Source organism: Lipotes vexillifer, unplaced genomic scaffold (genome assembly GCF_000442215.2).
Source record: "Lipotes vexillifer unplaced genomic scaffold, Lipotes_vexillifer_v1.1 scaffold384, whole genome shotgun sequence".
Classification (NCBI taxonomy): domain Eukaryota; kingdom Metazoa; phylum Chordata; class Mammalia; order Artiodactyla; family Lipotidae; genus Lipotes; species Lipotes vexillifer.
In genome coordinates, this window is record NW_006793498.1 from 3,030,091 (window position 1) to 3,057,877 (window position 27,787).

At 36.2% G+C, this 27,787-nt stretch overlaps 1 protein-coding gene across 3 annotated transcripts; it reads left to right on the top strand.

The window, feature by feature from the left end:
• Nucleotides 1-6,149: 6,149 nt before the first annotated feature.
• Nucleotides 6,150-27,756, top strand: ESD (esterase D). Of its 3 annotated transcripts, XM_007466447.1 has the most exons (10): nt 10,558-10,617; nt 10,752-10,786; nt 11,704-11,778; nt 12,376-12,464; nt 14,748-14,846; nt 16,297-16,421; nt 17,470-17,589; nt 18,250-18,348; nt 20,319-20,483; nt 27,527-27,607. In XM_007466447.1, the coding sequence occupies exons 2-10, from the start codon at nt 10,767-10,769 to the stop codon at nt 27,605-27,607; spliced, it is 873 nt and encodes a 290-aa protein (XP_007466509.1). In that variant the 5' UTR covers nt 10,558-10,617; nt 10,752-10,766. The 3 variants fall into 3 exon arrangements, with proteins under 3 accessions (XP_007466508.1, XP_007466507.1, XP_007466509.1); XM_007466446.1 differs by lacking the exons at nt 10,558-10,617; nt 10,752-10,786 and adding an exon at nt 6,150-6,207 and having other exon boundaries at nt 27,527-27,755; XM_007466445.1 differs by lacking the exons at nt 10,558-10,617; nt 10,752-10,786 and adding an exon at nt 9,375-9,422 and having other exon boundaries at nt 27,527-27,756.
• Nucleotides 27,757-27,787: the final 31 nt, after the last annotated feature.

Genomic DNA, 27,787 nt, shown 5'->3' on the forward strand with positions numbered 1-27,787 from the left:
CAGCCTCTTCAATAAGTGGTGCTGGGAAAACTGGACAGCTACATGTAAAAGAATGAAATTAGAACACTCCCTAACACCATACACAGAAATAAACTCAAAATGGATTAAAGACCTGAATGTAAGGCCAGACACTATAAAACTCTTAGAGGAAAACATAGGCAGAACACTCTTTGACATAAATCGCAGCAAGATCTTTTTTGACCCACTTCCAGGAGTAATGAAAATAAAAACAAAAATAAACAAATGGGACCTAATGAAACTTAAAAGCTTTTGCACAGCAAAGGAAACCATAAACAAGACCAAAAGACAACCCTCAGAATGGGAGAAAATATTTTCAAATGAAGCAACTGACAAAGGATTAATCTCCAAAATATATAAGCAGCACATGAAGCTCAATATCAAAAAAACAAACAACACAATAAAAAATGGGCAGAAGACCTAAATAGGCATTTCACACTCTAATTTTTAAAGTGCTTCAAAGTTGTTCTAATACAAAAACTAATACATATTTAGCCCAACCTCCAAATCATCTGTATTACTAATTAAAGATGTAATTTTTACCAGTTGATTTATAATTTGAACTTCCCTCTCCACCTTCTAAAAATTATTGAAGGTAGATTCATTGTAGTCAGAGCCAAAGATTCCCAAAAGAGAGAGAGAAATAAGAAATAAAGGAAAAGAAAAGAAAATATGTATTTATAAAAATCTTGATTAAAGTAAACAGTGCTATAGTAATTGGGTAAAACTTAGTTATGAACATCCTAAAAAACAGGACAAAGAAGGAAATACAATACACAGCTCTTACTGATGGACAGAAGTATAGTAGTTTATTTTGGAAAGCAAATTTTATTAAGACCCCTAGTGCTAAGAGAAATACTCATAGAAGACTTTGTAAGAGGGCATTGAACAGCTTTATAAATATTATATAAAGCCATTTCAAACGTTACATGTTTTCATTTCAGCTACCTGTATAAGAAAATAATGCCAAAGCATCATTCTGAAAATGCAGCTATAGTGGGGGCAGGGAGATAATGACAATGGTGTAGTCTAGGTATTAGGTTTTCTAATTTTTTTAACACATGGTATGCAGCAAAGAGACACTGTATTCATCAAAACATCCCAATCATAAAGAATTACAACTAGACAGTTATTCTATGTGATTTCTGAATTCACATTGGGAATTTGTAATGAAATGTGCTTTGGGTTATACATTACAAAATGCACAATATCCCACTGTTGAAGAACATTGCCTAATGGGGGAATTCCTTGGTGGTCCAGTGGTTAGAACTCCGTGCTTCCACTGCTGGGGGCAAGGGATTGATCCCAAAAGCCGAGCAATGTGGCCTAATGAAAGAAGCATAAAGAGAATGGAAGATGCTGATGGGAATGTAAAATGGTATAAACATTCTGTTATTTTGGCAATACATATCGGGAGGCTTAAAAAGGAGAATAAATTCTGACTTAGAGATTCCACTTCTAGGACTGTGTGCTTAGGAAATAATTAAGAAAGCGGGCAAAGGTTTACTTACAAGGATATACATCATCAATTCTTTTATAGTAATGAAAAATTAGGAACAATCCAAACATGCAAATGCCGGTGGTAAAATACATTATATGGAAAACTGTTTACCCATTAAAAATTCCTTGATAGAAAAATATTTTTACCTTGGAATGTTCAAATATAGGTTGGTGTAATAAAAGGGATAAGGAAACAGTTTCTTTCATATGCTGAAGGGTGCACAAATTTGGCAAAGTCTTGTAGGAGTGTTATTAGGTAGGTTTATCAAAATTCTAAATGTGCATGCCCTGTTCATGGGAAATATCCCCTGTAGCAATCCTTGCAGTGTGCACACAGATACAGTATGTACATGTTCATTGTTCTATTGTTGTAATGAACAAAACCATAAAGAGTCTACACGTTCATTATAGGTGTGGTGGTTTTAAAACACATCCACAAATTCTTTGACACATCAAGAGATGGGGGTCTATGTCCCCTCTCCCGAAATTTAGGAAGGCTTCTGACTACTGTCACCAATAGAATGCAAAAGTGGCCAGAAAAGGGTATGCAGCTTCTGCCTGATCCTCTCAGGACAATCACTTTTAGAGCCTTCAGCCGCCTTGTAAAAAGTCCAACTACCCTCTAGCTGCCATACTGTGAGGAAGTCAGACCACATGGAGAGGTAGGAGCTCTGGACAAGAGCCAGCATCGGCCACCAGGCATGTAAGTAAAAATGTCTACTGATGATTTCATTCCCCAGTTACTGAGTCACCTCAGCTATTAGTTCTCCCCAGCTGAGGCCCCAGACATCATGTATCAGAGAGAAGACATCCCCACTGTGCTCTGTCTGAATTCACAGAGTGAGTGCAACAAAATGATATATCACATGACTAAGTTTTAGAGTCATTTTTATGCAGCATTGATAACCAGAGCAATAAGGTATTGGTTGAATAAAATATGGTATATGCACAGAATGAAACACTATACAGCTATTAAAAAGAAAAGATGGGGAATTTTAGAATAATACATATAATATGACCCTGGTCTGTTTTTTATTTGTTTTTATTTTTTTCCAACTTTATTGAGGTATATTTGGCAGTTATGACCAATATATGAAAGGGAGAAATAAAAATAAACAAACACTGCACATAAATCTTAGGAACTTTCTAGAAAGCAATTAGGCAGTATATTTCAAGAATAGTAAGAATCTTCAAAATAGTTGACCCAATAATCCCTCTTGTAGGAATACATTTTAAATTTCCATTTAAAAAATTCATACACAAATCTAAGTATCGTTCTTTGGAAAGGCCAACTAAAAAGAATCATCTCTGAATGAAAGAAGCAAGCTAAAAAGAGAAAGAACCCAAACACTCAGCACTAACAAGGGGAAAAGTGTGATAACCACAGGTGTGGAGATTTTTATTTTTTTAAATAAAATGCTACAAAAAATATAAAATCTGGGTACAAGAGATTACCTTTCTGGAAAACATAACTTATTAAAATTTATCATAAAAACTTAAAAAGTCTAAATATTCATGTTAGAAAGTGAAAAAGGTGTCACTACTGCTTCCAAAAATTCGTCAGCCACAAAAGTTTTTCAGGCAACTGTTTTCAAACTTTAAATGATCAGATAGAGACAGGCCGGGACCTGGGACCCATGCTGCAGTGCTGCAGGGCTTCCACCTGGACACACCTCTCTTCAAGCAACAAAATACAAAGAAACTATATGGGACTAAAAATAACTGCATGCAAGCTGCAGCTAGGGTAAATTTTGGACAAAAGATATAAAGAGACCAAAAAACCCAACTGCCACCTTTGAAGAGTCTGGAGTGAAAGCAGGGGGTTGGGAACAAAAGCAGGGTACTGCACATGCCCCCTGCACACAACACGACCTAAGCGGTGGGCAAAACACCTAAGCCACCCCTCCCGCCGACCCCTGGACACACCCCTACCCTCACCCCATATAAGGAACAAGCTCGCCTCCCCCCAGCTCGGGAGCGAGCAAGTGAGGGAAACCATTGTTTGTTCTCACTCCCCCCTGCTGCAGCAGGGGCCCCAATAAAGCCTTGCCTGAATTTCTTGTCTGGCCTCTGATCAATTTCTGTTGATTAAGAAGGCCAAGAAACCTGGTCCATAACAAAATGACCTATCAGAAAAATTAAATGAAGTTCTCTCTTAAATAGTAGGATTATTGGTGATTTAATTTTTATTAATTTCTATATTTTAAGTGTTCTTTCCAAATATATATTTGTATTAATATAATCAATCCTGTATTTAATAATATAATTAAAATTTATTAGACCTTGGGATGAATCTAACTGAAATCATGAAAGTGGGAATATGTAATTTTTACTTTGTGAAGCTTTGAAATTAGTGAAAGACAGGTAAGGTGGAAGTGGTATCAATTTGGGGATGTTGAGATATTAAGAAAGAGACGAGAACAGCCTTTTGGCTGTCATGGTTTTCGAAGCCAGATGTTTGGGAGATTCACTTTTCAGATGCAGGTCTTAAAAGTTGGAGGGCCTGAAGCAGGGGATAACCCTTCATTCCTGGGGAGAAGCTCAGGGTCTGTGAGGTCACTTGGGATTGCGGGCTGCCATGCCAGGGGTTGGGTTTATGGTGAGACTCTGTCTCAGCCTTTCCTACCTGCTTTGATGTGTTTGCTGATGTGAAGGAGTTACTCAGCTAATTTTCACGTCTTTTTCGGAGTGAACTGTACCATAAGTAGCTGTAGACTTGGTGTGTCTCTGGGAGGAGGTGAGTTTAGGCTCTTCCTATGTCATCATGTTGAACTGCTTTTCAGAGCCTACATATAAATGAAATCATTCACTATTTGTCTTTGATTTATTTCATTTAGCATAATGCCCTCAGGTTCATTCATCTTGTAACAAATGGCAAGATTTTCTTCTTTCTTAAGGATAAGAAAGTAATATCCCTAAGTAATAACCCATTATGCACATATACATAAAATCTCACATTTTTCATCCATTCACCCATCTATGGACACTTAGGATGTTCCCATGTCTTGTCTATTGTAAATAATGTTGCAATGAATATGGGGGGGTGCATACTTATATCTTTTCAAATTATATATTACAAAATTATACATATAATATTAAAGAAGAAACAGAAATTTATTGGAGCTATATATTATAATTGTATTTATGTTGAGTAAAATAAATTTTAAATTTTACTTCCGGTTATCATCACACTGTATCAACACAAGAACCTTTCAGTAAAAGACTTGATCTCACAGTTCTTAGGCTAGTCTGCACCCCAGAGCAATCAATTTATTAAATAAATCCCCTTTAACCTTCTCCAAATATTTCCTATCAGTTCTAAATAACTTGCAAACTTGAGTATTCTATTTTAGTTGTGAAACTCAGTTTGAAGAAAATTCCATTTTCAGTGATTTGTATTAAAAAATAGTGCACCGCAAGGAAGAGTAGCCCCGGATCGCCGCAACTAGAGAAAGCCCGCAGGCAGCAACCAAGACCCAACGCAGCCAAAAATAAATAAAATAATTTTTTTTTAATAATTAAAAAAATAGTAGAAAGTAAAATGAAATTTTCATTTCAATGCTTCCTCAGAATAAAAATATTATTTTGATTAAATAAATGCTACCTTCAGCCGAATTCCAGTCGATCCACAGCTCCACAGATTAGTTCAGTCCATAGGTCACTATGGCCAAATAGGCCTGGGCCACGGGGACAAATGCTGACAGGTAGTCTCCTGAGTGGCATCTATATTTATAACATAGGTTCCAATAGAGGTCACTTCACCTACCACTCCTTTCAGAAGATCGGCCACATCATTTGCAGGGCCCAGTGCAAAACGGAAATATGTGGGCCCTTTCAGAATTTATTAATAATGCGGCACAGGAAAGAAACTAGGACCTCAGGGTCCTTCTGAGGTCCTGTTCCACTGGACAGGTTGCATGCCCACAAAACCAGCCTTGTCTTTCAGAAGATGTCATTTACAATATGTCTACCTAGCTGTTGGTTAAAAAATTTTTTTTGGTAATCATGTTTAATTTTCTCAACAGGCAAAGTACACTAACAATTTCGTTAAATCAAGCAACAGAAGCAAAAGGGCAAGCATCTGTTGTAAGTCAGCAACCAACAACTCTATTGCTCAATTCAACTAACATTGAGAGAAGGGAGAAAAGAGGACACTGGGGAAGCTTCTACTATGTTTCCAGCACAGGAGATTTTTAAATGGCTCCTATTTCACTCCAGCTACCAAGTAGGTGAACTGGAACGACTGGGGAGGCGAGCGGGAGGAGATTTGAAATTATGTCCTGGTTTCTAAATAACTTCGAAAGGCTACGTGGAAACATTTTCCACGAGTTAAGCGGGGCCAGAGCTCACGTTCATTCAAGGCTGGGCCTTATCCTGCGCCCGCTGCTAAGAGTCTGGGCCAAGGCGGCTGGCGGCTCCCTGACGTAGGACTTGCGTCAAGAAAAGGAGGAGCCGCCCACAAAGCGCTGCGGGGAAGCGCGAGGCGAGGGAGGGGGCGGGGACAGTGGGGGGCGGGGCCGATGAAGGGCGGGGCTGAGGAGAAGGGACTCGGGAGTTAGGATCCCGGAGTGGGCGGGCCTAGAGGGGGCGGACCCCAGAGGGGCGGGGCAGAGGCGGTGGCCCTGGCGGCCATGATGAGGCCCCGCCTTTCCCTTACGGCTGCTGCTCCTCTTCCCTACGCGGCCCGAGGTAAGACTAGATCTGGACAGAGGCCCGGATGTCCTCGGCCCGTCTGGGTCTCGTGGTGCCCCGGTGACACGGCGGGGCCCGGTCGGGACGCACGCTGAAGCCTGCGGCGAGTCGCGTGGGTGCGATCGCGAAGAACGCGGCCCCGGGCCCAGAGCGCGACGAGTCGTGGCAGGAGGCCGAGGGAGGGGCGCTGAGCCGAGGACTTTGTCCCGAGGCTCGGCCTCTTCCCAAATCCCTTTTTCTCATTGAGCTTCCAAGAGTAACCCGGTGTAACCCGGGGCGCTCGGGCGTGCGGTCTCTGAGGGCATCTGCCGGTTTATCAAGTACTCCACTACGTTTGCGTAGCTGTTCCTGCGTCAGGTGGATGGGTACCTCGCTCATGGAGGAAACAGACCCCAAAGCGTTCGCAGCCTCCACGGGCGCCTGGGTCAGGGGGCCGGGCACCTGGGGATCCCGCTTCTCTGCACACGCTTGCAAGCACTTTGGAAGGCTGATCGTATTTGTAAATGCGCTGTCAGTTGTGTAGGGGTCTGGAGGTCGTCTGTGACTGGGTCGTCAGGACGATGGCATTTGCGCGGACCTTGGAGGGCATTCGAGGTTGCAGGAATAATAATAGCTAACATTTGTGTGCGTCTCATGGCCAGCAGTGTTCGAAGTACGTGAATTAACTCAGTCCCGGGAACAACCCTATCAAACTGATCCTATTAATATCCTTACTTTACAGATGGGGAAATGAGGCATGGAAAGATGACGTAGTTTGCCCGAACTCACTACCACTACCAAAGAACTACCGTGTATAGTACGTGGTGAAGCCAGAATTTGAACCTGGAGGGTCTGGCTCCACAACCTGCTCTAAAACCATTGTACCATGGCACCCAGTAGAAACATCCAGGCTATGCTAGAATTATACATAATTGAGTTTGACTAAATTAAGATAACAGAAAACAAGGCCAGAAAAATACTGTGGGACCATTGAAGAGCTAAGTTAAGGTGCTTGGAGTTCATGGATGCTATGTTTTTCCCCAGGGTGGATTAAAAATTCATGTATGGGCAAGCCATGTGAAGTTTTATGAAGGAAAAGCGATTATGCATAGTACAGTTAATAATGTGACCAAAGTATATATGGAGTTCTGTTCAAACTTTTTGTCAGTTCATAGTTTCAATTTTCTGAAGTTTTAATGGCATCAAGCTTTTAAAAAATTGCATAATTATTGACACTATCTTCCATTTCAATGACTTATTGGTTTTCAACTACTGCCCTGACAGCAGAGTGGGATTAGTTCTGAACACCTGTAGCAGCATCCTGGAAGTGGGCAAGCATTTTTCATCTGCTAGTTAATGTAGGCAAGCTAACCATGTTTTAAAATTGACAATGTGCTTAACACTACTGAACTATACACTTAAAAATGGTTAAGACAGTAAAGTTTATGTTACGTGTTTTTTAATCACAATTTTTAAAATTAAAAATAAATTTAAATGACTAGTAATTCCAAGTATACCATGTTAGGCCTGAAGATGTGTCGTGTATAGGGATCCATTGAGCAGTAAGTTAAATGGATTAAAGCCCTAGGCCTCCATGCAGGATTGATTTTAGTGAGACACACAAGAAGGAAACAAAGTAGGAAGGAAAATTTAATTTCTTGTGTGTAATTAGGATGGTGGCAGTGGGAATTCAGAGACAGGGTAAATTTAAGACATTTCAAATGTAGGTTGGGCAAGACAGGCATAGATGAAAAGAGAAACAAAAGAAAGGAATAGAAACACTTGGTTTGAAGGTAGGAGACAGAAGCTTAACTTTAGATGCATTGAGTTTTACTAGCCTGTGGCACATCCTGTGAGAAGGGTCCAGCAAGAAATTTAAATTCTGGCACCAATGCCTGAGAACGATTGAATCAAGAGAAGCAGATTTATATTGTTTCAACGCAAAAATAGAGCGGAAACTTAGGGAATGGAATCCTGTTTTTTCACTGAGGAGAGAATTTGAACAAAGAAGTGATGGTCAGCAGTTTCATAATCCAGTGATGTTGCGAAGACCTGTGTAGGTCATTGAGAGCCAGTGGGGTGGGACACATTGCAGATGGAGAAATGGATCAAAGTCCATGAGAGAATGAGAACAAAAACCCAGGTAGAGATAGAAAACTTTTGAGGCTCATGGGAAGAAGGAAAGAATGGGTGAAATACAAAGAACACAGATTGCTTGAGATAAATAACTTCAATAAGTAAAGGGAAGAAAAGTAAGATTTGACAGTTTAGCCTTTTGGTGGAATGGATGCTTTGTGAATAAAGATGACTGATACTTTTTACCTCACTGGCTTTCCATGTACCATGCATTGAGGGAAACTTTGTTCTCTGAAGAGTATTAGTGTACATTTCATTGACTTTCTAGGAAGACCGGCACTGTGAAAATTTTTTGCCATTGTTTTTGGTTTTTCTTGGGGGAGGGTGTTTTTTATTACTCTGTTCTACTCTGTAACTTCGTTTCTCCCCCAAACTCTGTTCTAGAACTGAAATGAAATGTGTCAGACAAATGACACATTTGGTGTCATTTGGTGCACACTACTACGTACATTTCTATTTATTTGTTTGTTTATTTCTGTGTATCAGTAACTTCACCGTCATTCATAAACCCAGTCAGTTTTCTCACCAGTTCATCCTTTCTAGCCAGTCAGCCCAGTAGGCCTTAAGCCCTCATCTCTTCCCTTCTTTATCCTCCCCGCATTACACGTTTGACCTACAACTCTTAGCTGATGAGTCTAGGCTTCTTTTTACCTTTCTCTACTTTTCTAGTCTCCACTCCTGTTTTCTTCACTCTCAGCAGTTGACTGTATCTCGTACTTTCAAATTACAATCTAAAACTTTTTCTATTTATTTAAAAGAAAAAAAAAAACCTGTCTTCATAGGACTCTTATTCCAGGAGAAGTTTTTAACCAAACACAAGGCCTTGTGGCAAAATAGGTGTTAAGGTACTTAGATTATGGGCCGAGGTACAGCGATGATGCTGTCCCATCAGCTGCCCTTTTGACACTGCCATACCCAGAGTAGGTAGTCATCTACCTCACAAGAGGAAAATGTCTCTGTTGAGAATGTGTAGTATACTATACATGTCTGTATAACCTTTGTTGTGAAAAGTACGTCCCATTTATACACCATTTGATCTTTTTTTCAGGATCATCTACCCTTTGGTGCAGATAAAAAAGCAAGTAGCAATTGGACAGGTACATTAAAGTTTTATTTTTATGTATTACTTTGGAAGTTGAATGAAAACTCTCGTAACTTGGTTTAAAATATGCTATTTTTCACATAGAAAAAATTTAGTGAAAAATGTAATCACCTAGTATATCATTTCATATATCATAGTATATCATATCTAGTTCTTAGCTTATGTCTTATTTTTTATTGAGCCTAACTTTCTTAATTGACAATTGAAGATAGTTCCTAAAATGGGTAGTTAAGGGGAAAAAAAACTTTAAAAGCTTTGATTTTATTTTTATTAATTCATTCTACCAATTTAAAAAACAGTATTTTAACTTTGTTTTCTCTGGCCCAATGCAAAGTGTTTGATTTTGAATTTGAATTAAGAACATTCAAAGAGCAGAAGAAATAGACTAGTTACGGATTACCAAAATAGATGACTAACAAAGTATAAAAACAATAGAGGTAAAGAATAAGCTAATTTTAAAAACTTTCACATAATTGGTAGTTAGAAGTTAAAAATTTATTCATTAATTCAACAAATAATTATTAGGTACCTCTCACGTACTAGATATATGCTCAGTGTACCGTGGTTTGGGAATGCAGACATAGTCCCTGCTAGATCTAAAAAAATAGGATTTCCTTTAAGAATAATTCATGTAAATTTTTTCCCTTGGTCTCATGTGTATATATTTTAAAAGTATACATCTGTCTCTGTTAATTCATTATTTAAGATAGTGTCATAAACAAGAATAGCTGAAGTTAATATTCAATAATTAATAACATTTTGTTGGCAGTTTGTTTAAAACTTGGTCTTCTAAAGGTTAAAAGCATAAACCTGTGAATAGAAGGTAATTCTACCTCTGTGTATAATTGTAATACCCTAATGCTATAAAATTAGTCAATCTTTTCTGAAAAAAATGTTTTATGAGTATTTAAAAACCCTCTCAGGAGGCAGGAAAGCATAGCAGGAGAGTAGGGGCTCTGATGTCAGACTTTCTGGTTCACATCCCAGGTTTCCAATGCAAAGCTCAGTATTTGGATTTATTGAGGAGATTACTTAAACGTAGGATTGAAACTAATCTTATTTAGAATTTCGCAAAGACGTTTCCAAAATAAGCTTTCTAAGATTATTGCTACGTATCTTTTTAGAGTAACCTTAACACCACAACTGATCAGCGTACAATAGAACATTTCACTGAGAAGACCACCAGAGAGGTAATACCTGTTCCTGGTATCTGAGGATTTTTTATTTAGTGTGTATGATTTAGTGATTTGTAATAAGGAGGGGGAGGGAATCCTTCCTCGGGAGATACAACTCAGAATCAGTCTGGTTTCTCTTTGCTCGACAGGTATTTACCATAAAGATGGTGTTCCAGTTTTTTTGGTATTTATTATTAAAAATTAATAATGTGTGGTATTTTAACATTTAAAATTATTTATGAAAACTTTAAAGATGTGTTGGAGAGAAAAGAATTACTAAACTTCAAAATTTCCCCATGACAAGCTGTACTTTTAATTCACTCAGGACAGGGTTTTGTTTTACTTGCTGGTTTGTTTTAAAAGGAGAAATGTTGATCTGAAAACTGTATATCACTTTCTCTGAAACACTCTCCTAGGATGAGTAATTTGATCTCATTCAACATGTAGGAAAGTGCCTGTGACACTGTGTTCAGTAAATGTTACCTGTTATTATTTTCAAAATCATTATTGTTATACCATTTTCCTCCCATTTTAATATCAACCATAATGTCTTACCATTGCCTCCTTTGTTACAGTTAACTGGTAAACTATTAACAATTTTTAATCTTCTAAGCTAAAGTTAATAACTTATTTATATTCTGCCTCTTTCTGAAAAGAATTTGGAAAAAAGTAAAAAGGAAAGGAACTTACCTGGCAGTCCAGTGGTTAGGACTCTGCGCATCCATTGCAGGGGGGCATGGGTTTGATCCGTCATCGGGGAGCTAAGATCCCACATGCCACACACACAGCCAAAAAAATAAATAAAAATAAAAAGAATTGGGGGCAGTCCACAGTCATACAGACAAAAAAGCTTGTTAATAAATTAGTAATGACATTCCAAAGTACTAAAGTTTCCTAAAGTGAGTACCAAGTGTAAGTGTATGTATCAAAATTAGTCAGTTTCATAATATTATTTATGAGAGGAAATGAGCATGTGAAAAAAAATTCAGGGTGGCAGACAGTTGCATGTTTAGATAATTTATCGCCAAAACAGTTAGTTTTGTTTCAAATTTTTTAGGAACTGATTCTCTAGAAATTAATGAGATTAATCTTCAATAATAGGAAAAGGATGGCATTGAAACAGATTTCCAGCAACAAGTGCTTTGGGGGATTGCAGAAAGTTTTTGAACATGAGAGGTAACTACTAAGAAGATGCAATTTCAGATATCTCTAATTCTGCTTCTGTCTATTTGATTCTTTAAATAAGCCCATGAAAGATCACTGTTGCATGAATTACTGTTTACCTGTAGAAAATACCTGTGATTTTTATCAGCTTTATCTTATCTAGTTTTGATATTGGTGATGGTAATAAACTCTTAGTGATAAAAAGCAAATTAAGGATGTGATTCAGCATTTCAGTGCCCATGAACAAACATGTAGTTTAAGAGCTTTAGAATTCATTTTTTATAAAAGCTGATTTGTTATTTCATATATCTCTTTAGAAACAATTTTTCTTTTAATAATTTTAGTGCTACATTGAGGATGTTACATTTATTCTTTTAATTCAGCCTGCTCAAAATGACTGTACCATGCACGCAGCATAGGCTCAGTTTGGTTAATATCAATAGATCAGTATGCTAAATTGGCCTCATTCTTTCTTTAAGGGCTATGGTATATTCCTTAAATGTTGGTGGCATCACTTATTTTGGACATTAAATCACTTATTTTATGTTTCTGTCTTGACTGATGGAGGGCAACTGATTTTTTTTGTATGTATGACTGTTAAAATTACAGTGTTGAACTGAAATGCAAAATGAAATTTGCTATCTATTTACCACCAAAGGCAGAAACTGGAAAATGCCCTGCACTATATTGGCTGTCTGGTAAGTGTTATGCATTTGAGTTTTATAAAGGAGTTTCTTTTTCTTTTTAACTAGCTTATCTTATTCTTTAATCTTTACTTATTGGTGTGCTTTCTGAACCATTTCTAAAAGACTTTAGGAGCCTGTCATAGTCTACTCTTACTTTATCCTGAGAATAATTTGAGACCTACTGAATTACATTTATTATACTTCTTTTTCAATTAGACCAAGTAATTCAGCAGAGAATATAAAGTTCTAGACTCAGTGACAAGAGCTTAGAAAAGTTATTTACTTTGTACCTACTCAAGCGTTTCTTAGAGACTTTACCACTCAAATAGAACAGTATTAGGTAAAACCAGGACACCTGTGATATGCTAATTAGAAACCATAGCCAAGTAACTTCTTACAGTGTTCTCTGAAATATTTTAATTGGACTCACCTTCTCTGGCTATAATCTGGAACATCACAAAAGAACACTAATGCTTCTTAATCAGAGGTGAGTGTTAAAGATTCTTGACTGGATTGTGAGAGAGTAATTTTGAACCTCTGTGCTAACTTTTCTTTCACAAGATGTTGGCACTTCATCTTTAGAAGCAGACATAAGAGACTCATAGAAACCAAATTATGTCATAGCATTCTATTTTTGTTTCTTTAAAATTGCTTCTTATAACTTTGATTTAAATCTTCCCTTATGTATGTTTCCTCAAAGATATGCCCCAAATATCAGTCTTTAAAAATGAGAATAATATTTCATTTTAAAAGGTAAAAGTTAAGTGCCTACCTAGGTTTTCTTTTTAACATCTTTATTGGAGTATAATTGCTTTACAATGGTGTATTAGTTTCTGCTGTATCACAAAGTGAATCAGCTATATGTATACATATATCCCCTCCCTCTTGCATCTCACTCCCACCCTCCCCATCACACCCCTCTAGGTGGTCACAAAGCACTGAGCTGATCTCCCTGTGCTATGCGGCTGCTTCCCACTAGCTATCTATTTACATTTGGTAGTGTATATATGTCCATGCCACTCTCTCACTTCGTCCCAGTTTACCCTTCCCCCTCCCCGTGTCCTCAGGTCCACTCTCTATGTCTGCGTCTTTATTCCTGTCCTGCCCCTAGGTTCTTCAGAACCATTCTTTTTTTTTTCTTTTAGATTCCATATATATGTGTTAGCGTACGGTATTTGTTTTTCTCTTTCTGACTTACTTCACTGTGTATGACAGACTTTAGGTCCATGCACCTCACTACAAATAACTCAATTTCGTTTCTTTTTATGGCTGAGTAATATTCCATTGTGTATATGTGCCACATCTTCTTTATCCATTCATCTGTCGATGGACACTTAGGTTGCTTCCATGTCCTGGCTATTGTAAATAGTGCTGCAATGAACATTGTGGTAAATGACTCTTTATGTATTATGGTTTTCTCTGGGTATATGCCCAGTAGTGGGATTGCTGGGTCTTATGGTAGTTCTATTTTTAGTTTTTTGAGGAACCTCCATACTGTGCCATAGTGGCTGTATCAATTTACATTCCCACCAACAGTGCAAGAGGGTTCCCTTTTCTCCACACCTCTCCAGCATTTATTGTTTGTAGACTTTCTGATGTGCCTATTTAGTTTTAACTCAACAACTAATTTCTTTGATTGGAAAAAGCAAACCAGTTTTGCTAGAAGACCAGGGTATTGCCAAAAGCAACAACAAATTACATGTTTGTTTTAGAAATACAGTATTCTGTAGCTAAAGATGCTCTTAGAAATCATGTAACCTGTAGAATAGGAAACTATTCTATAGTACCACGGAAATTATATATTACCCAGGATCACATAAAAGAGTGAACAAGTTTTCTGATTCATGGTCCAAAGCTGTATTCATTCTTTTCTCCTGTTCTTTTTACCTTGTGTTTCTGGTGAGAGCTACTGCAGTCATATCTCTTGTTAAAAGAATAACACACCATTAGTGTTGTAATAACATTTGTTTTATGCACCATATTGCCATTCTACAGTTTGAATAATTCTAAATTCCCAAACACACCTGGTCCAAAGGATTTCAGTAACTGAAATTTTAGTGAGTGACTTTCAAAGGACAGCTATGGGAGCATTTAACCTAAGACAGTTCTTGGATTAATACTGTTACGTATTTTATGAGAAGGGAAACTTTAGTGTCTTTTTCAGCATTATTTCTTAAAACAAACAAAAGCTTTTTAATAAGTGAGCTTGTTTTCCTGTGTTATAAGGAGATTAACACTTATAAACCGTTCACAGTTCACAGCGTATCATGAGATAACAATGTTTTTTATCTTTAGGTTTAACTTGCACAGAACAAAATTTTATATCAAAATCTGGTTATCATCAAGCTGCCTCGGAACATGGCCTTGTCGTCATTGCTCCAGATACCAGCCCTCGTAAGTGTTCTTGTTCCAGAGGTCCTTTGTAAAAATATAAATCCTTACGACTTAAGTTATAATAATGCACAATTCATTTCATATTTTTGCTATTTATTAATCTTTCAAGCAACATCATGACTCTAAAATACCATGCTGTACACTTTCCTCACTGAATTTTGCTCATAACGTCACTCTTATGAGAGGGGACAGTTTTGCTATTCCCATTTTACAGATTAAGACACTAAGGCACTATAAAACAGAGACTGAGCAACTCAATTAGTAATGTATCATATTGGCACTAGTGCCAAAATAACCTACAATGCATAGGAAATAATTTTTTTTTATTCCTTGGGTAAACTGCCTTGTCACGTGGTAATTATCTTTTCTCATTTCTGTTAGTCATCAAATAGTCGTACAGTTAAACAAGTATTAGTTTTAATATAAATGATTATAATGTTTATATTAGAGAAATGAGAATATCAAATATTTGAGAATTCAATCTATCAGATAGTTGAAACTTGTTTTGGGACCCTAGAAGAGTCAGGAAATGGAATTTAAATGGTAGCTAAAACTATCTGGAAGTTGAATGGCTGGCCTTGGAAGTAATGCCTTTCCTTTCACGATCCCTATTATGTAAAAGTAAGACGTGTCACAGGAAATGTAATAAAATGTTAATTCAGAAGAGCATGAAAAATATAAAATGCCTTGGAATAAACTTTTAAAGTATGAAGATTTATTTTTTTAAAAAACATAAAATTTCCTAGCTGTTGTAAGTGGAAGAATGTCACGTTCCTGGATGGGTAGACTGACTATCATGAAGAGGTCATTTCCATCAAATTACGCATCACTATAATTTTATTCAGAATCCCAGTGGTTGGCTTTTTAACTGTATGCAAGGATATAAAATAAAACGTAATTAGTTAAAATAGAATATAAGAAAATCCCACTGGGTATGGGTAAATAGGGGAAACGTGATGGAATGATTCCAAAGTACATAAGGAGACATCTTCAGTTCAAAATAGTGAATTGAGCACAAGCATTTGTTCCCCTTCCCTTCTAAGATCACAGTGGTACAGAGAAGTAAAGAAGTGTTGGTAATGAGGAGGGGCATCGGAGAAGGAATCTTAACGCATTTCTGAAAGATAAAAAGAGAGTATAAGCCCTTTGACAGGTAAAACAGAGTGAGGAAAGATATGTTCAGAATACATAGGAGGGAGCTTCATCAGTGAAGAAAGCCAGTGAATACCCGAGCCTGGAGGGCCATTCCCTCTCTTGCCTCATTGGCTAGAACTAGTCACATGACCGCACTCAAGGGTGCAAGGAAGTATGTGCCCCAAAATGCAGAGAGCCCACAATACTTGGTGAACAGCTCTAATGCAAGTGAAATTTCAGGTTCATTTTAAAGTGTGTTATTAAACATGGGCCCTTAATACAGAGTAGATGAAACCACAAGATTTTTCCTTAATAGGTGGCTGCAATATTACAGGAGAAGATGAGACCTGGGACTTTGGCACTGGTGCTGGATTTTATGTGGATGCTACTGAAGATCCTTGGAAAACTAACTACAGAATGTACTCGTATGTAACGGAGGAGGTAATTTAATTTACAGTGTAATTATTAATTGATGACTGCCAAAAGTTTGATTTTGGACACAAGGTCCTTCCAGTCCCGAGAATTTTAAACTAGGGTATGGTATTGTTGAATCTATTTGGTACATATTTATTAATTATCTTGGTAAAAATTCCCAAGTTTACAAGTATTATAGTCCTATTTTCTGCAATTTAAATGAACACTAAGTACAGTTTTAAAGAGTTTTATAATTATTGATACCTGTATACACTACCCAGATTATACAAAGAAAATAGTATATGAAAAAACTGTATTTTCTGGAAGCTGGTTCATCCAGACATATTTCATAGTGATTAAAATCAAAAAGGATAAGTGGTAAAGCATTGCTTCTTTAATAATATTTGTGTGCAGTTTATGCATTTTTCTATTTTAATTGTTAATGTGCACATCATAGAAACTCAGAAACGATAATATAAAATTTTAATCACCCATAATTCTGTCACCCCAAACAACAACTATATTTTCGTATATTCTAGACTTTTTTTATGACTAGTTTTCATATAGTAGTAAAACATTTTTATCTTGTTCTTTTTTTAGTTGTATAAATATTTTCTAATATTCTGATCTGTTTGTAACATAATTTTAATAATTGTATAATATTCTGTCATATGCTGTGATTTACTTTTTTCTAATGGAGGCTATTTATATATTTACATTTTTTTTTATCATAATACGTATTACTGCATTGATTATCTTTGTTTATAATTTTTTACCCATAAGGACTTTTCCCTTAGAAGAGATTCCAGGAAGTGAAATTACTAGATCAAAAGTTTGCAACATTTTAAAGTTTCTTTCTGCATTATCTTCTTAAAGTCACTTTCTAAGGAAGATGTAACGTATATTCTCCAGTGATATATTAATCATCATTGTCTATCTGACTTTTTTTTTAATCTTTACTAGTGTAAACCATTTTAAGACTGTGAATTTGAAGTACTGATAATTTTAGATGACTTTGAAAAAGTCTAAACTTACTTCTGTCACATCTCTTGTCCCACTATTAAATTCTCTCTAGCTTCCACAACTCATAAATACCAATTTTCCAGTGGATCCCCAAAGGATGTCTATTTTTGGCCACTCCATGGGAGGCCATGGAGCTCTGATTTGTGCTTTGAAGAATCCTGGAAAATACAAAGTAAGATTACCTAAGCTTCTAGTGACAGATATTTCTCTTGAATAGTATAATATTAGGAACTTTCAAAGATTGAAATTAAGATACTGTTGTTTTAGTATTGGGACTAAACTTTTCTAGTCTTCGGAATTTCAAGGGGTTTGTGGGGATAGAGCATTAAATTTGACCACACAATACATGCTACAGAATCAGAAGTATAGGAATTTTATCCCAGTGGCTTCTCATTGGTCTATTAGAGGTATTATAAAGCAGTTTTCATTGCTTCTATTCAAACTGTAGTTTTCTAGGCTTTTTTTCCCTAAAAGTTATTATTGATTAATGTTTTTGTGACAGTATGTTATCATTTACTTTTACCGGGAATATTCTTGTAAAGTTGACTTTGATTTTCCACTGTTTTAAGTGGAAAAAATGAGTAGAAACGCTGAACATAAACTTTCATTTGTGCCTTATTTAATGAAAATGTAGCTCTTTTAACAGAACACACAAAGGATGTGGTATCTTGGAGAGGCATATAATCTAAGCCCATAATATAGCAAAAGGAAAATTGTTCACAGGGATTTTCATGGCAAGTCAGAGTTTTTAAGCAAGTTGTAAATACCTGTTCATATTCAATTTAGCAAAACAAAACTTGTTTTTAATTTGTTTGTTTGTTTGTTTCTGAAGTCTGTGTCAGCATTTGCTCCAATTTGCAACCCAGTGCTCTGTCCTTGGGGCAAAAAAGCCTTTAGTGGATATTTGGGAACAGATCAAAGTAAATGGGAGGTAGGTGCTGGATGGCGGTCTTCATACTCATTCTTAAGTTTTCAAATTTGTTAAAAAGCTACACACTGCAGACGTTATATTCTTAACTTACTCAAGTTAAGGATTCAGAGCAAAAAATAATTAAAGTGTATACATATAACAATAACAACAATAACAGAGAACAATATTTCAATTGCATTGAATTATGGCAGATATTCTGTGGCTACATTTTTTTTCTGCTAATGATTAATTTATATGTTTATTTTCTAAATTAACATTATAAAAAATACCCCATATTACTAAATTTAGACATACCTCATATTAACTGTGTGCTTAATTGTATGATAAGAGCTACGAGGCCTGGCTTTTTATTTTGTGTATCTGTTTCAAAGTCTAGCATCTCTCAGATTTGGATTTTAAATTCTAGACTTAAAAGCTTTTAAAAATAGATATTGTGTATGTAATATACATTTATGAGAATATTTCCAACAGTAAGATTGCTTTTTCAAGCATAGGAGCAGATGCTTCTAAATGAAAATAAAAATGGTAAAAATGGCCCTTTTTTTCCTGAGACTGATTTGCTCTTGTGCAGAAATGGGCTATTTGAAAAATCCACCAAGAGTTTGAATATTTTGCAGGTGAATTCATCATCATGTGCATGTTAGCAAGTAGAAAATCATCGAGTGGGAAAAAAAACTTTTTTGTCTTACTGCTGTTTATTCAAAGTCATTTACACATGGACCCCTATTTTATTTAATATTGGTCATTGAAATTCTGACAAACTGGAAGGTTAATCTTTTAGTCATTAGAGTTTTGTTTTGCTTAGGCTTAGATTTTTATTATATTGGAAAGATGCTGAAAATTATTACTATTAGTTACTTTGGGGACAGTGCATTGACAGTGCTTGTGCCTCAGTGTTTTGAGTCCTCACCATGTGCAGAGTTTGTGTGGGGTTTTGAGATCTTATGTCAAGAAGGTGATGACCCTTTCCTGTCCACAGGGGCCTTATGGTCTAATAGAAGTTTTGAGTAAAAGACCAACTGATTGGGAGAAGTAGGGGAGAGGTACCCTATAAAGGAATCTGTATCATTTTTCTCCAAATGGCAGGAGATTTTACTATTTTAATTATGCAGTGTTTAGGCTATCATTTAATTTACTCTTGGAATAAGGAGGCCATGCAGAATTATGAAGTCATGGAACTTAGAACTAGTTGGACTTTATAGGTGTCCTTCCACCCTCTCGTTTTAAGATTAAAGAAAGCAAGTCTTAAAAAGCATGCTACTTTAGAAGGGGAAATCTTTTGGTTTTTGTGTGTCTTGATCAATGCATAAACGTTGCCATTAGTGAATATACATGAGTAATCAGTATTTAAAGATGGATGGTAAAATAGAAAATTGTAACTAGCGGCAGCTCCTCACATAATAAATTTGAGTTGTTGATATGATTCAGATTGTTCAAATCTAGTCTTCCTGAAAGTTCCTGGAGATAGTAGACATTCGGTGCCGTTCAGCAGATAGCAAAAGAGAGATTTATGTCTGGAATTAGTCAAAAAGAGGGACAAAAAGTAGACTATTTATTTGAAATAGATAATATTTGGAAATAGAAAAAGATAATGGTGTTAGAAGAAACAGTCAATTTGTAAAAGGGTTTACAAAGAAAACAAATTGGTTTTCTTGGAGTTGAAAGGTGATTAAACCTTAAAGGTTTGGAAGAAAAAAGGCTATATACTATGAAGAATACTTGAGATGTAGAATTCTTGCCGTTGGTCTAGGACTGGTTGAAAGTAGGGAAGAAGCTGTAATTGAGGATAGAATTCTGAAGGCCTGTAAATAAAAACCAGACAAGCCAACTTAAAAGCATATTTTCAATTTAATCAGCCTTAGAGCTGAAATGACTTTAAATTTCTATTCAGTTCTAGTATAGGGTATTCTGCAGAATATCTTTCTGGGCACTTTCAAATTTATTTTTCATTATTTCTCCCCTTTTTATAGGCTTATGATGCTACCCATCTTGTGAAGGCCAGCCCAGGTACTCAGCTGGATATACTAATTGATCAAGGAAAAGATGACCAGTTCCTTTCAGATGGACAGCTACTACCTGATAACTTCATAGCTGCCTGTACAGAAAAAATCCCTGTTGTTTTCAGATTACAAGAGGCAAGTACTAGGAAACCTTAGCTTGTTCTAAATTAACTATAAAAAAAAAAGATTCCATAGTACTTTCTTAATTTTATTTTAGAATTTGAAAAGCTACCTCTAGTAAGGTATTTTTTAATTATAATAAGACATTTAAAGTGAAAGCCTTCCTATTAAGTTAATGATATCTAAGACCAAATTCCATAGAAATAGGAAAGCTTTTGACAGTGAAAAGTATTTACAATTTTCTGTCCCACTGTAAAATCAGTAAATAACACGAATTTAACGCTTGAATAGTACTTAATTGTCAACATTATCGGGTATATCTTTCTTGACACATGCGGCTATTGTTGCAGTAAAATAAAAGCACAAGCTTCCACCTTCATTACTCTTCACTTTATGTACACATCTTAGCCTCAGAAGCTGTGTATTATTTGTCTCTCTCTCTCTCTCTCACACACACACACACACACACACACGCACACACACACACGCACTTTATATTGTTTGAGTTAGATGCTAATCTATTTGTTGTGCTACTTGCTAGTTGTTAATAGTTGTTAATAGTTCTTAAGAATAGTTACTGAATTTCAATTGGTTTGCAAACTTTCCTTGACTAAAATACTTTTGACTATTCACTACTCACATAACTATGCTAATACAGCTATAATTAAAGAAATTCTACCTTTATTTTTTAAAATTATGTATTCATAAGCTTCAGAACATAATAAAAACAAAATTTTTATTTCAGGATGAAAAGTGAATACTGAAAATTATACATGGTTGTGATTTTTTAAAACATTTTAATTCCTGTTTAAGGGTAATATGTCAGGCACATTGATCTAAAACATATAATGATAAGTGTTCAAATAAATCTAGATCAATGTGTAATGTGGTATATTTCAGTTTACAAAAATGTTTTCACAGCATTAGTTCATTTTAGCCTTATATGACCAGATGAGAGACCATTCCTAGCCTATCCACCTGTTTGGGTTTTCTTGGGTTTTTTTCAACTTTTTTTGTTGTTGTGGTAAAATACCACAATATCACATAAAATTTACCACCTTAACTATTTTTAAGTGAACACTTCAGTGGTATTAAATACATTCATAATGTCATACAGCTATCACCACCATTCATCTCCACGATTCTTTTCATCTTGTAAAATTGAAACTCTGTTCCCATTAAATACCAACTCCCCATTTCTCCCTGCCCCCAGCCCTTGGCAACCACCATGTTACTTTCTGTCTCTCTTACTACTCTGAGGATCTCATATAAGTGGAATCATACAGTATTTGTCTTTTTGTGACTAGCTTATTTCACTTAGCACAGTCCTCTTAAGGTTCATCCGTGTATCATGTGCCAGAATTTCCTTCCTTTTTAAGGCTCTTCATTGTATGCATATACCAAATTTTGCTTATCCGTTCGTCTGTCAGTGGACCACTTAAGTTGCTTCCAAGTCTTAGCTGTTATGAATAATGCTGCTATAAACATGGGTGTACAAATATCTCTCAGGATTCTGCTTTTAGTTCTTTCAGTTATATACCCAGAAGTGGGATTGCTGGATCATATGGTAGTTCTATTCTTGGTTATATGAGGGACCTCCCTACTGTTCTCCAGAGCAGCTGCACCACTTTGCAGTCCCACCAGCAGTGCACAAGGGTTCCAGTTTCTGCACCTCCTCCCCAACACGTCTTTTCTCTTCTTTCTTTCTTTCTTTCTTTTTTTTTTTTTCCTGGATAGTAGCCATACCGGTGGCTGTGAGGTGGTAATGTGGTTTTGATTTAAATTTCCCTAATGATTACTGATGTTGAGCATCTTTCCATGCTTATTGGCCATTTGTATATCTTTTGAGAAACGTCTATTCCAGTCCTTTGCCCATTTTTTCATTGGGTTGCTTTTTGTATTGAATGCTATTTGTATTGAGTTTTTTGAGTTCTTTGTGTATTCTGGATGCTAATCCCTTATCAGATAAATGATTTGCAGATATTTTTCTCCCATTCTGTGGGTTACCTTTTTACTCTGTTGATGTAGTATTTTGATGCACAAAATATTTTAATGTTCACGAAGTCCAACTTCACTATGTTTTATTTTGTTGCATGTCCCTTTGGTGTCATATCCAAGAAACCACTGCCAAGTCCATTGTCATGAAGCTTTTTTTCTATGTTTTCTTCTAAGAGTTTTATAGTTAGTTTTATAGCTTTAGGACCTACATTTAGTCTTTAATCCAGTTTGAGTTAATTTTTGAATATGGTGTTAGGTAAGGATTCAACTTCATTTTTTTGCATGTGGATTCCAGCATTATTTGTTGAAAAAACTATCCTTTCGCCATTGAATGGCTTAACACTCTTGTCAAAAATCATTTGACCATATATTCCAGGGTTTATGTATGGGCTCTCTATTCTATTCCATTGGTCTATATGTCTGTCTTTATACCAGTTACCACACTTTTTGATTACTGTAGCTTTGTAGAAAATTTTGAAATCTAGAAGCATGAGTTCTCAGGTTTTTTTCTTCTTTTTCCAAGATTGTTTTGGCTATTTGGGCTCCCTTGAGATTCCACTTGAATTTTAGGATGGTTTTTCCTGTTGCTGCAAAAATTGCCTTTGGAATTTTGATAGGGATTGCATTGAATCTATGCATTGCTTTGGGTAGTCTTGACACCTTAACAGACCATGAACATGGGATGTGTTTCCATTTATTGTGTCTTCTTTAATTTCTTTCAGCAGTGACTTATTCACTGTACAAGTAGCTCATCTTCTTGGTTAATTCCTAAGTATTGTATTCTTTCTGATGCTGTTGTAAATGGAGTTGTTTTCATAATTTTCTTTTCAGATTGTTCATTTTTAGAATATAGAAATGCAACTGATTTTTGTGTTTGACTTTTTATCCTGCTACTTTCGCTGAATTATTAGCTCTAACAGTTCAGGGTTTTCTACATACAAGATCATATTATTTATGGACAGACATAATTTTACCTGTTCCTTTCCAATTTGGATGCCTTTATTTCTTTTTCTTGCAAATTGCTCTGGCTAGAACTGCCAGTACTATGTTGAATAGAAGTGATAAAAGTGGGCATCCTGTCTTATTCCTGATCTTAGAGGAAAAGCTTTCAGTATTTTACCATTAAGTATGACATTTGCTCTGGGTTTTCATGCATGACTCCTGGCCATCTGTTTTACAGATGAGGAGACAAGCTCAGAAAAGTAACCTGCTTATCTAAGGCCACACAGCTAGTTTATGGCGGAACCAGGCCTGGAAGCAAGGTCGTCTGATTGCAAATACTATCCTCCTTTCATCTGTCTAACCATTCCAAAGCAAGGCAAAGCAGTACTCCTGAAGAGCCAAGGGATGGAATTAGAGCTAACATAGGGGAAGTTGTGCGTAACCTGCTACTTGTCTAACTCACGCAGCAGATCTTAGCAATCTCCCTGATGTCCTTTTAATCTCCTTGATATTTTTAACATGTAAACAGTACATATATCATGTGGGAAAATATGTCCAAAACCAATACATTATGTATACCTTGTTTGTGGGTATCCATCATATAGAAATAGATTTTTTTTAGATTAATTTGAACACTTATCATCAGAATTACGTGTTTTAGATCAATAATCAACCTTGAGAGATTTGATTATAAACATAATAGTACGTTTAACTGTATTAACTATTGCTCTAAGTGATGTAACAAAGCATGTTTTTTCCAAATGACGTTAACTTCTTGGCTCTAGTGGTGGTGTTGCCTCTTCTGCTTCCCTTGTGTCTGTGCCAGGAAATTTCATTGTTACCACCAACAACCAAGTTTCAGCCTGCCAACAAAGACTGAAAAATCTCTAGAGTTTGTTATAAAAACAACAGAGTTAGAACACTGATGAAATTCTTGGGGGGAGAAAATAAATCAACTTATTTCTAAAATGACTAAATCCCAAGCAACTGAAAAACGTAGTTGTCTGTACTTAATGAAGAGTCAGTACAAAGCATTCAATTCTTTAAAACAAAAAAAGTGAGAAAGTATTGAAATCATCAGTCACAGTTTTTAGCTCAGGCACAATTTTCTGTTCACTTTCCTTCCAGCATGGACAGGTTAAAAGTGAACTACACAGTCTGAAGCAGATTATGTTTAGGTTTGTTGTAATTGAATGAGCAACTGAATGGACATACCTGGGCACTGGCTCCAGGGAACAACTTTTCAGATTTTCAAGCCAACTTCTGTTGACTTCAGATTACCTCAGGTCTGAGGGCACTTGATTATAAGTACAGCTTATCTGTATTTCTTTATGAAGTGGGAGCTGTGAAGGATTAAATAAGCTGAAAATAATAGTGGGTAATATAAATAAGTGATCTAGGGAGGAAAAAAAAATTATTGCAGTCATGTACATGGTTTACCCAACTTCATTCATTTCCCCCATTTTAATGGTGTTAAATGCTCACAATCTACATTTCTATCAACTGTCAAAAGAAATTGAGGGGGACGTAGTCCATAGGGATATTAATTTGGTTTTTATTAAACTTCATAGTTTTTTCTTTTTTTCTTTTCACTTCAGTGAATCTAAATTGAAAATGCACAAGGTAGCAGAATTCTGATAGCCATATGCACAGATCAAGTCTTAGTCTGAAGAGGAAAGGCCTAGTATGTCTTCTTATCAGTTCTTGAAGTGATACAGTGAAGAAACATTTTCAGTTTCAGACCTAATGGAAACTTCCAGAAACCAACACTGAAGCAAGGCTATAGTACCTTCTCAAGTCTCAGGCCCTTTTTGAAGATTCAGAGGTTGTTTTGGCCTCTGTGCCTGCCTGTTAGAGAAGAGTGTAAACATGGCACAGAATTCTGGAAGTGCAGGGCTCTCTCACGCATCTGTATCCCCATGCTTAGCACAATTACCTGGCACGTAAACCCTCAGGAAGTGCTTATTGAATAAACAAATGAGCAGCTTTCAGCCATCTCCTTCTTTGTACTCTGAAGAGACTTCATAACTCGGGAATTCATACCTGAGCTTTGCTAATTGGGTCTGGAAAATATGTAGGAAAATACTGCCTGTTAGAATAAATGTTCATCACAGCCGCTGAAGCACTGCTGCTTCTTTTGAGAACTGAGCAAAGAATAAAAGAATGAGTTCGTTTATTTTTATACTCTAAGAGAGTTTTGCTACCAAGGATTTTTCCATTTCAAGGTGAGGTAGAAGAGGAAAGGAAGGCCCTTTCAAGTGTCACTAAATGAACGTAGTTACACAAGCTGCTTAACATACAAGCCAATTCAAAGAATTTGATGAAGGGAGCTACTACCCCCATGTAATAATATTGACCAGCAGAACTTGAAACTAATCAAGAATGACACAGTCAGCTCTAATTATATAAACGTCTTGTATCTACCAGAATGGCAGTAATTCAAATGTATTCTCTTACCTTTATGTTGATATTTTAAAAAATCTTTCTTGGTTCCTCATGATAGGCATTTTCTGTTTTCTCATGAAGGTAGACCTTCAGTTAAATATCATTATGGAAGGACATTTGCTTTGTATTTTAGGTGAAATACACTGTTGTCTTGCAATACACCCCTGAGAGCTCAAAATTGTCACTTTGGTTTACTCTGGGACTTCTCTAATAAAATAATAATAATAATAAAAACAATAATAATAGTGGCTACCCACTATGTGCCTGAAACTGCAACACAACTGAACATATGTGCGACTAAACATGAAAATACAGTATAGTCAGTCGCGTTAGGATTTTTGTTAACAAGTGTTTCGAGGCATCTACACCTGCTTTCAGTCAGATCCATCTTATCATCTGTGAAAAATGGCAGGTACTTGGTACTATATTTCACAGGTTTTGTGACCTGAAAATCATGGGCATATTTAGCCTCTTAACAACTCAAGAATTCCGTGGTGGAAAATGCTTTTCTTTAACTTTCTTTATGTAAGAAACTGTCCTTCAGCTCTAAACTTAACTAATTTAACTGGGACTGGTCTGATCGTCGAGAGACGTGAAACCAAATAGTTCCAAGGCTCAGCCTTAATTTTGACAACATTCATGTCAGATTCACTTCCACAGTTTGGGCACTGAAAATAGAAGACAGATTGCTTTTAAGTTACTTTGGTGATTTTAAACTAGAGCTCTTTATTAACTGCTGTTCCCAAGATATGCACTGCATACTCCTGCCAAGTAAGAGGTAGAGAACATTTACTGATTCATCAGAACCTTAGGGACTTTACCTTGTTCCCTGAAACCCAGGTGATATCTTTATTAGGTTTTTTTTGTTTCTTAAGTGCTTAGAAAAATTCCCTTTTCCTCCCATCAGAGACCATTCGCTCGATCTTAGACTTTCATCTTTCTCAGATTATTCTATTTTGTATTTTAATTGTGTTTTGGCAAGGTAAGGGCTGTCCCCCAAATTATCTGGTTTTTAACACTCTTTGATTCTTCCCACCCTATTTTTCTTTTCTTTTTCCTTTGAGAGCTACTTATTTTGTACTCGGAGGACACTCCGAGAAAGGATTGCCTCTCCATTTACCATTGATTACCTATCAAGGATTTTATTTGACCAGATAGAAATCTGTTTCAACTCAACTACTTGGCACATTTTCTCTCTGCTTCGTGGTAGTTTTCAAAAGTTTACTGACTTTTTACCCAGTTTGATTTATTGCTGAGGGATGTCAGAGTGTAATGAATTATTCCTTTTTCCTCAGATAAAGATACAATATGCTTTTACCGTGCAGGAGGTCGAATTCTTAACGTGATTTATGATGGCTGTGTTTAACTTCCCAGTGATAGGGCATTTGGGCGTTCTTCGTGTTCTTCCTGTATTGTTTATGTGTGCTTATTTTGTATCTTAACATTCCCTTATTGACGGTGGTGCCTTGCTTTTGTGAGTTGAAACTTTTTTCAACTCTTTTTTCAGTGAAAATGTTGAAGTACAAGCTTTACTTTGATTATAAACCTTCCACGTGTTGTGATAGTTTGATTATTTATAAGCAAATTAAGTGACATGCAAGATATATTTAATGTCCCTAATATCGATTCTTCTGAACAGTAGATAAATGTCTTATCTCTATTTTGTCTTCTAGGGTTATGATCATAGCTACTACTTTATTGCAACCTTCATTACTGATCACATCAGACATCATGCAAAATACCTAAATGCTTGAAAAACTTCGGATAAGAGAATCTCTTCAGGATGATAAAATTGTAATAAACAGACTGGCAAGGAAAAAAGAGTTTAAAACATTGGGTTTTGTAGTGCCCAAAATGCTTCATTCTGTAGTTGAATCACCCTCTGAATAAATATATCAAACCTGCTTCTGATTTAAAAAGTTACCTTACCAGTG

Excerpts from the sequence above, each read along its gene's own strand:
- ESD (XM_007466447.1), top strand. The coding sequence starts at position 10,767 with ATGGTGTTCCAGTTTTTTTG. Across the intron at positions 10,787-11,703 it reads ATGGTGTTCCAGTTTTTTTG|GAAAAGGATGGCATTGAAAC; the intron begins GTATTTATTATT and ends CTTCAATAATAG. Across the intron at positions 11,779-12,375 it reads AAAGTTTTTGAACATGAGAG|TGTTGAACTGAAATGCAAAA; the intron begins GTAACTACTAAG and ends TTAAAATTACAG.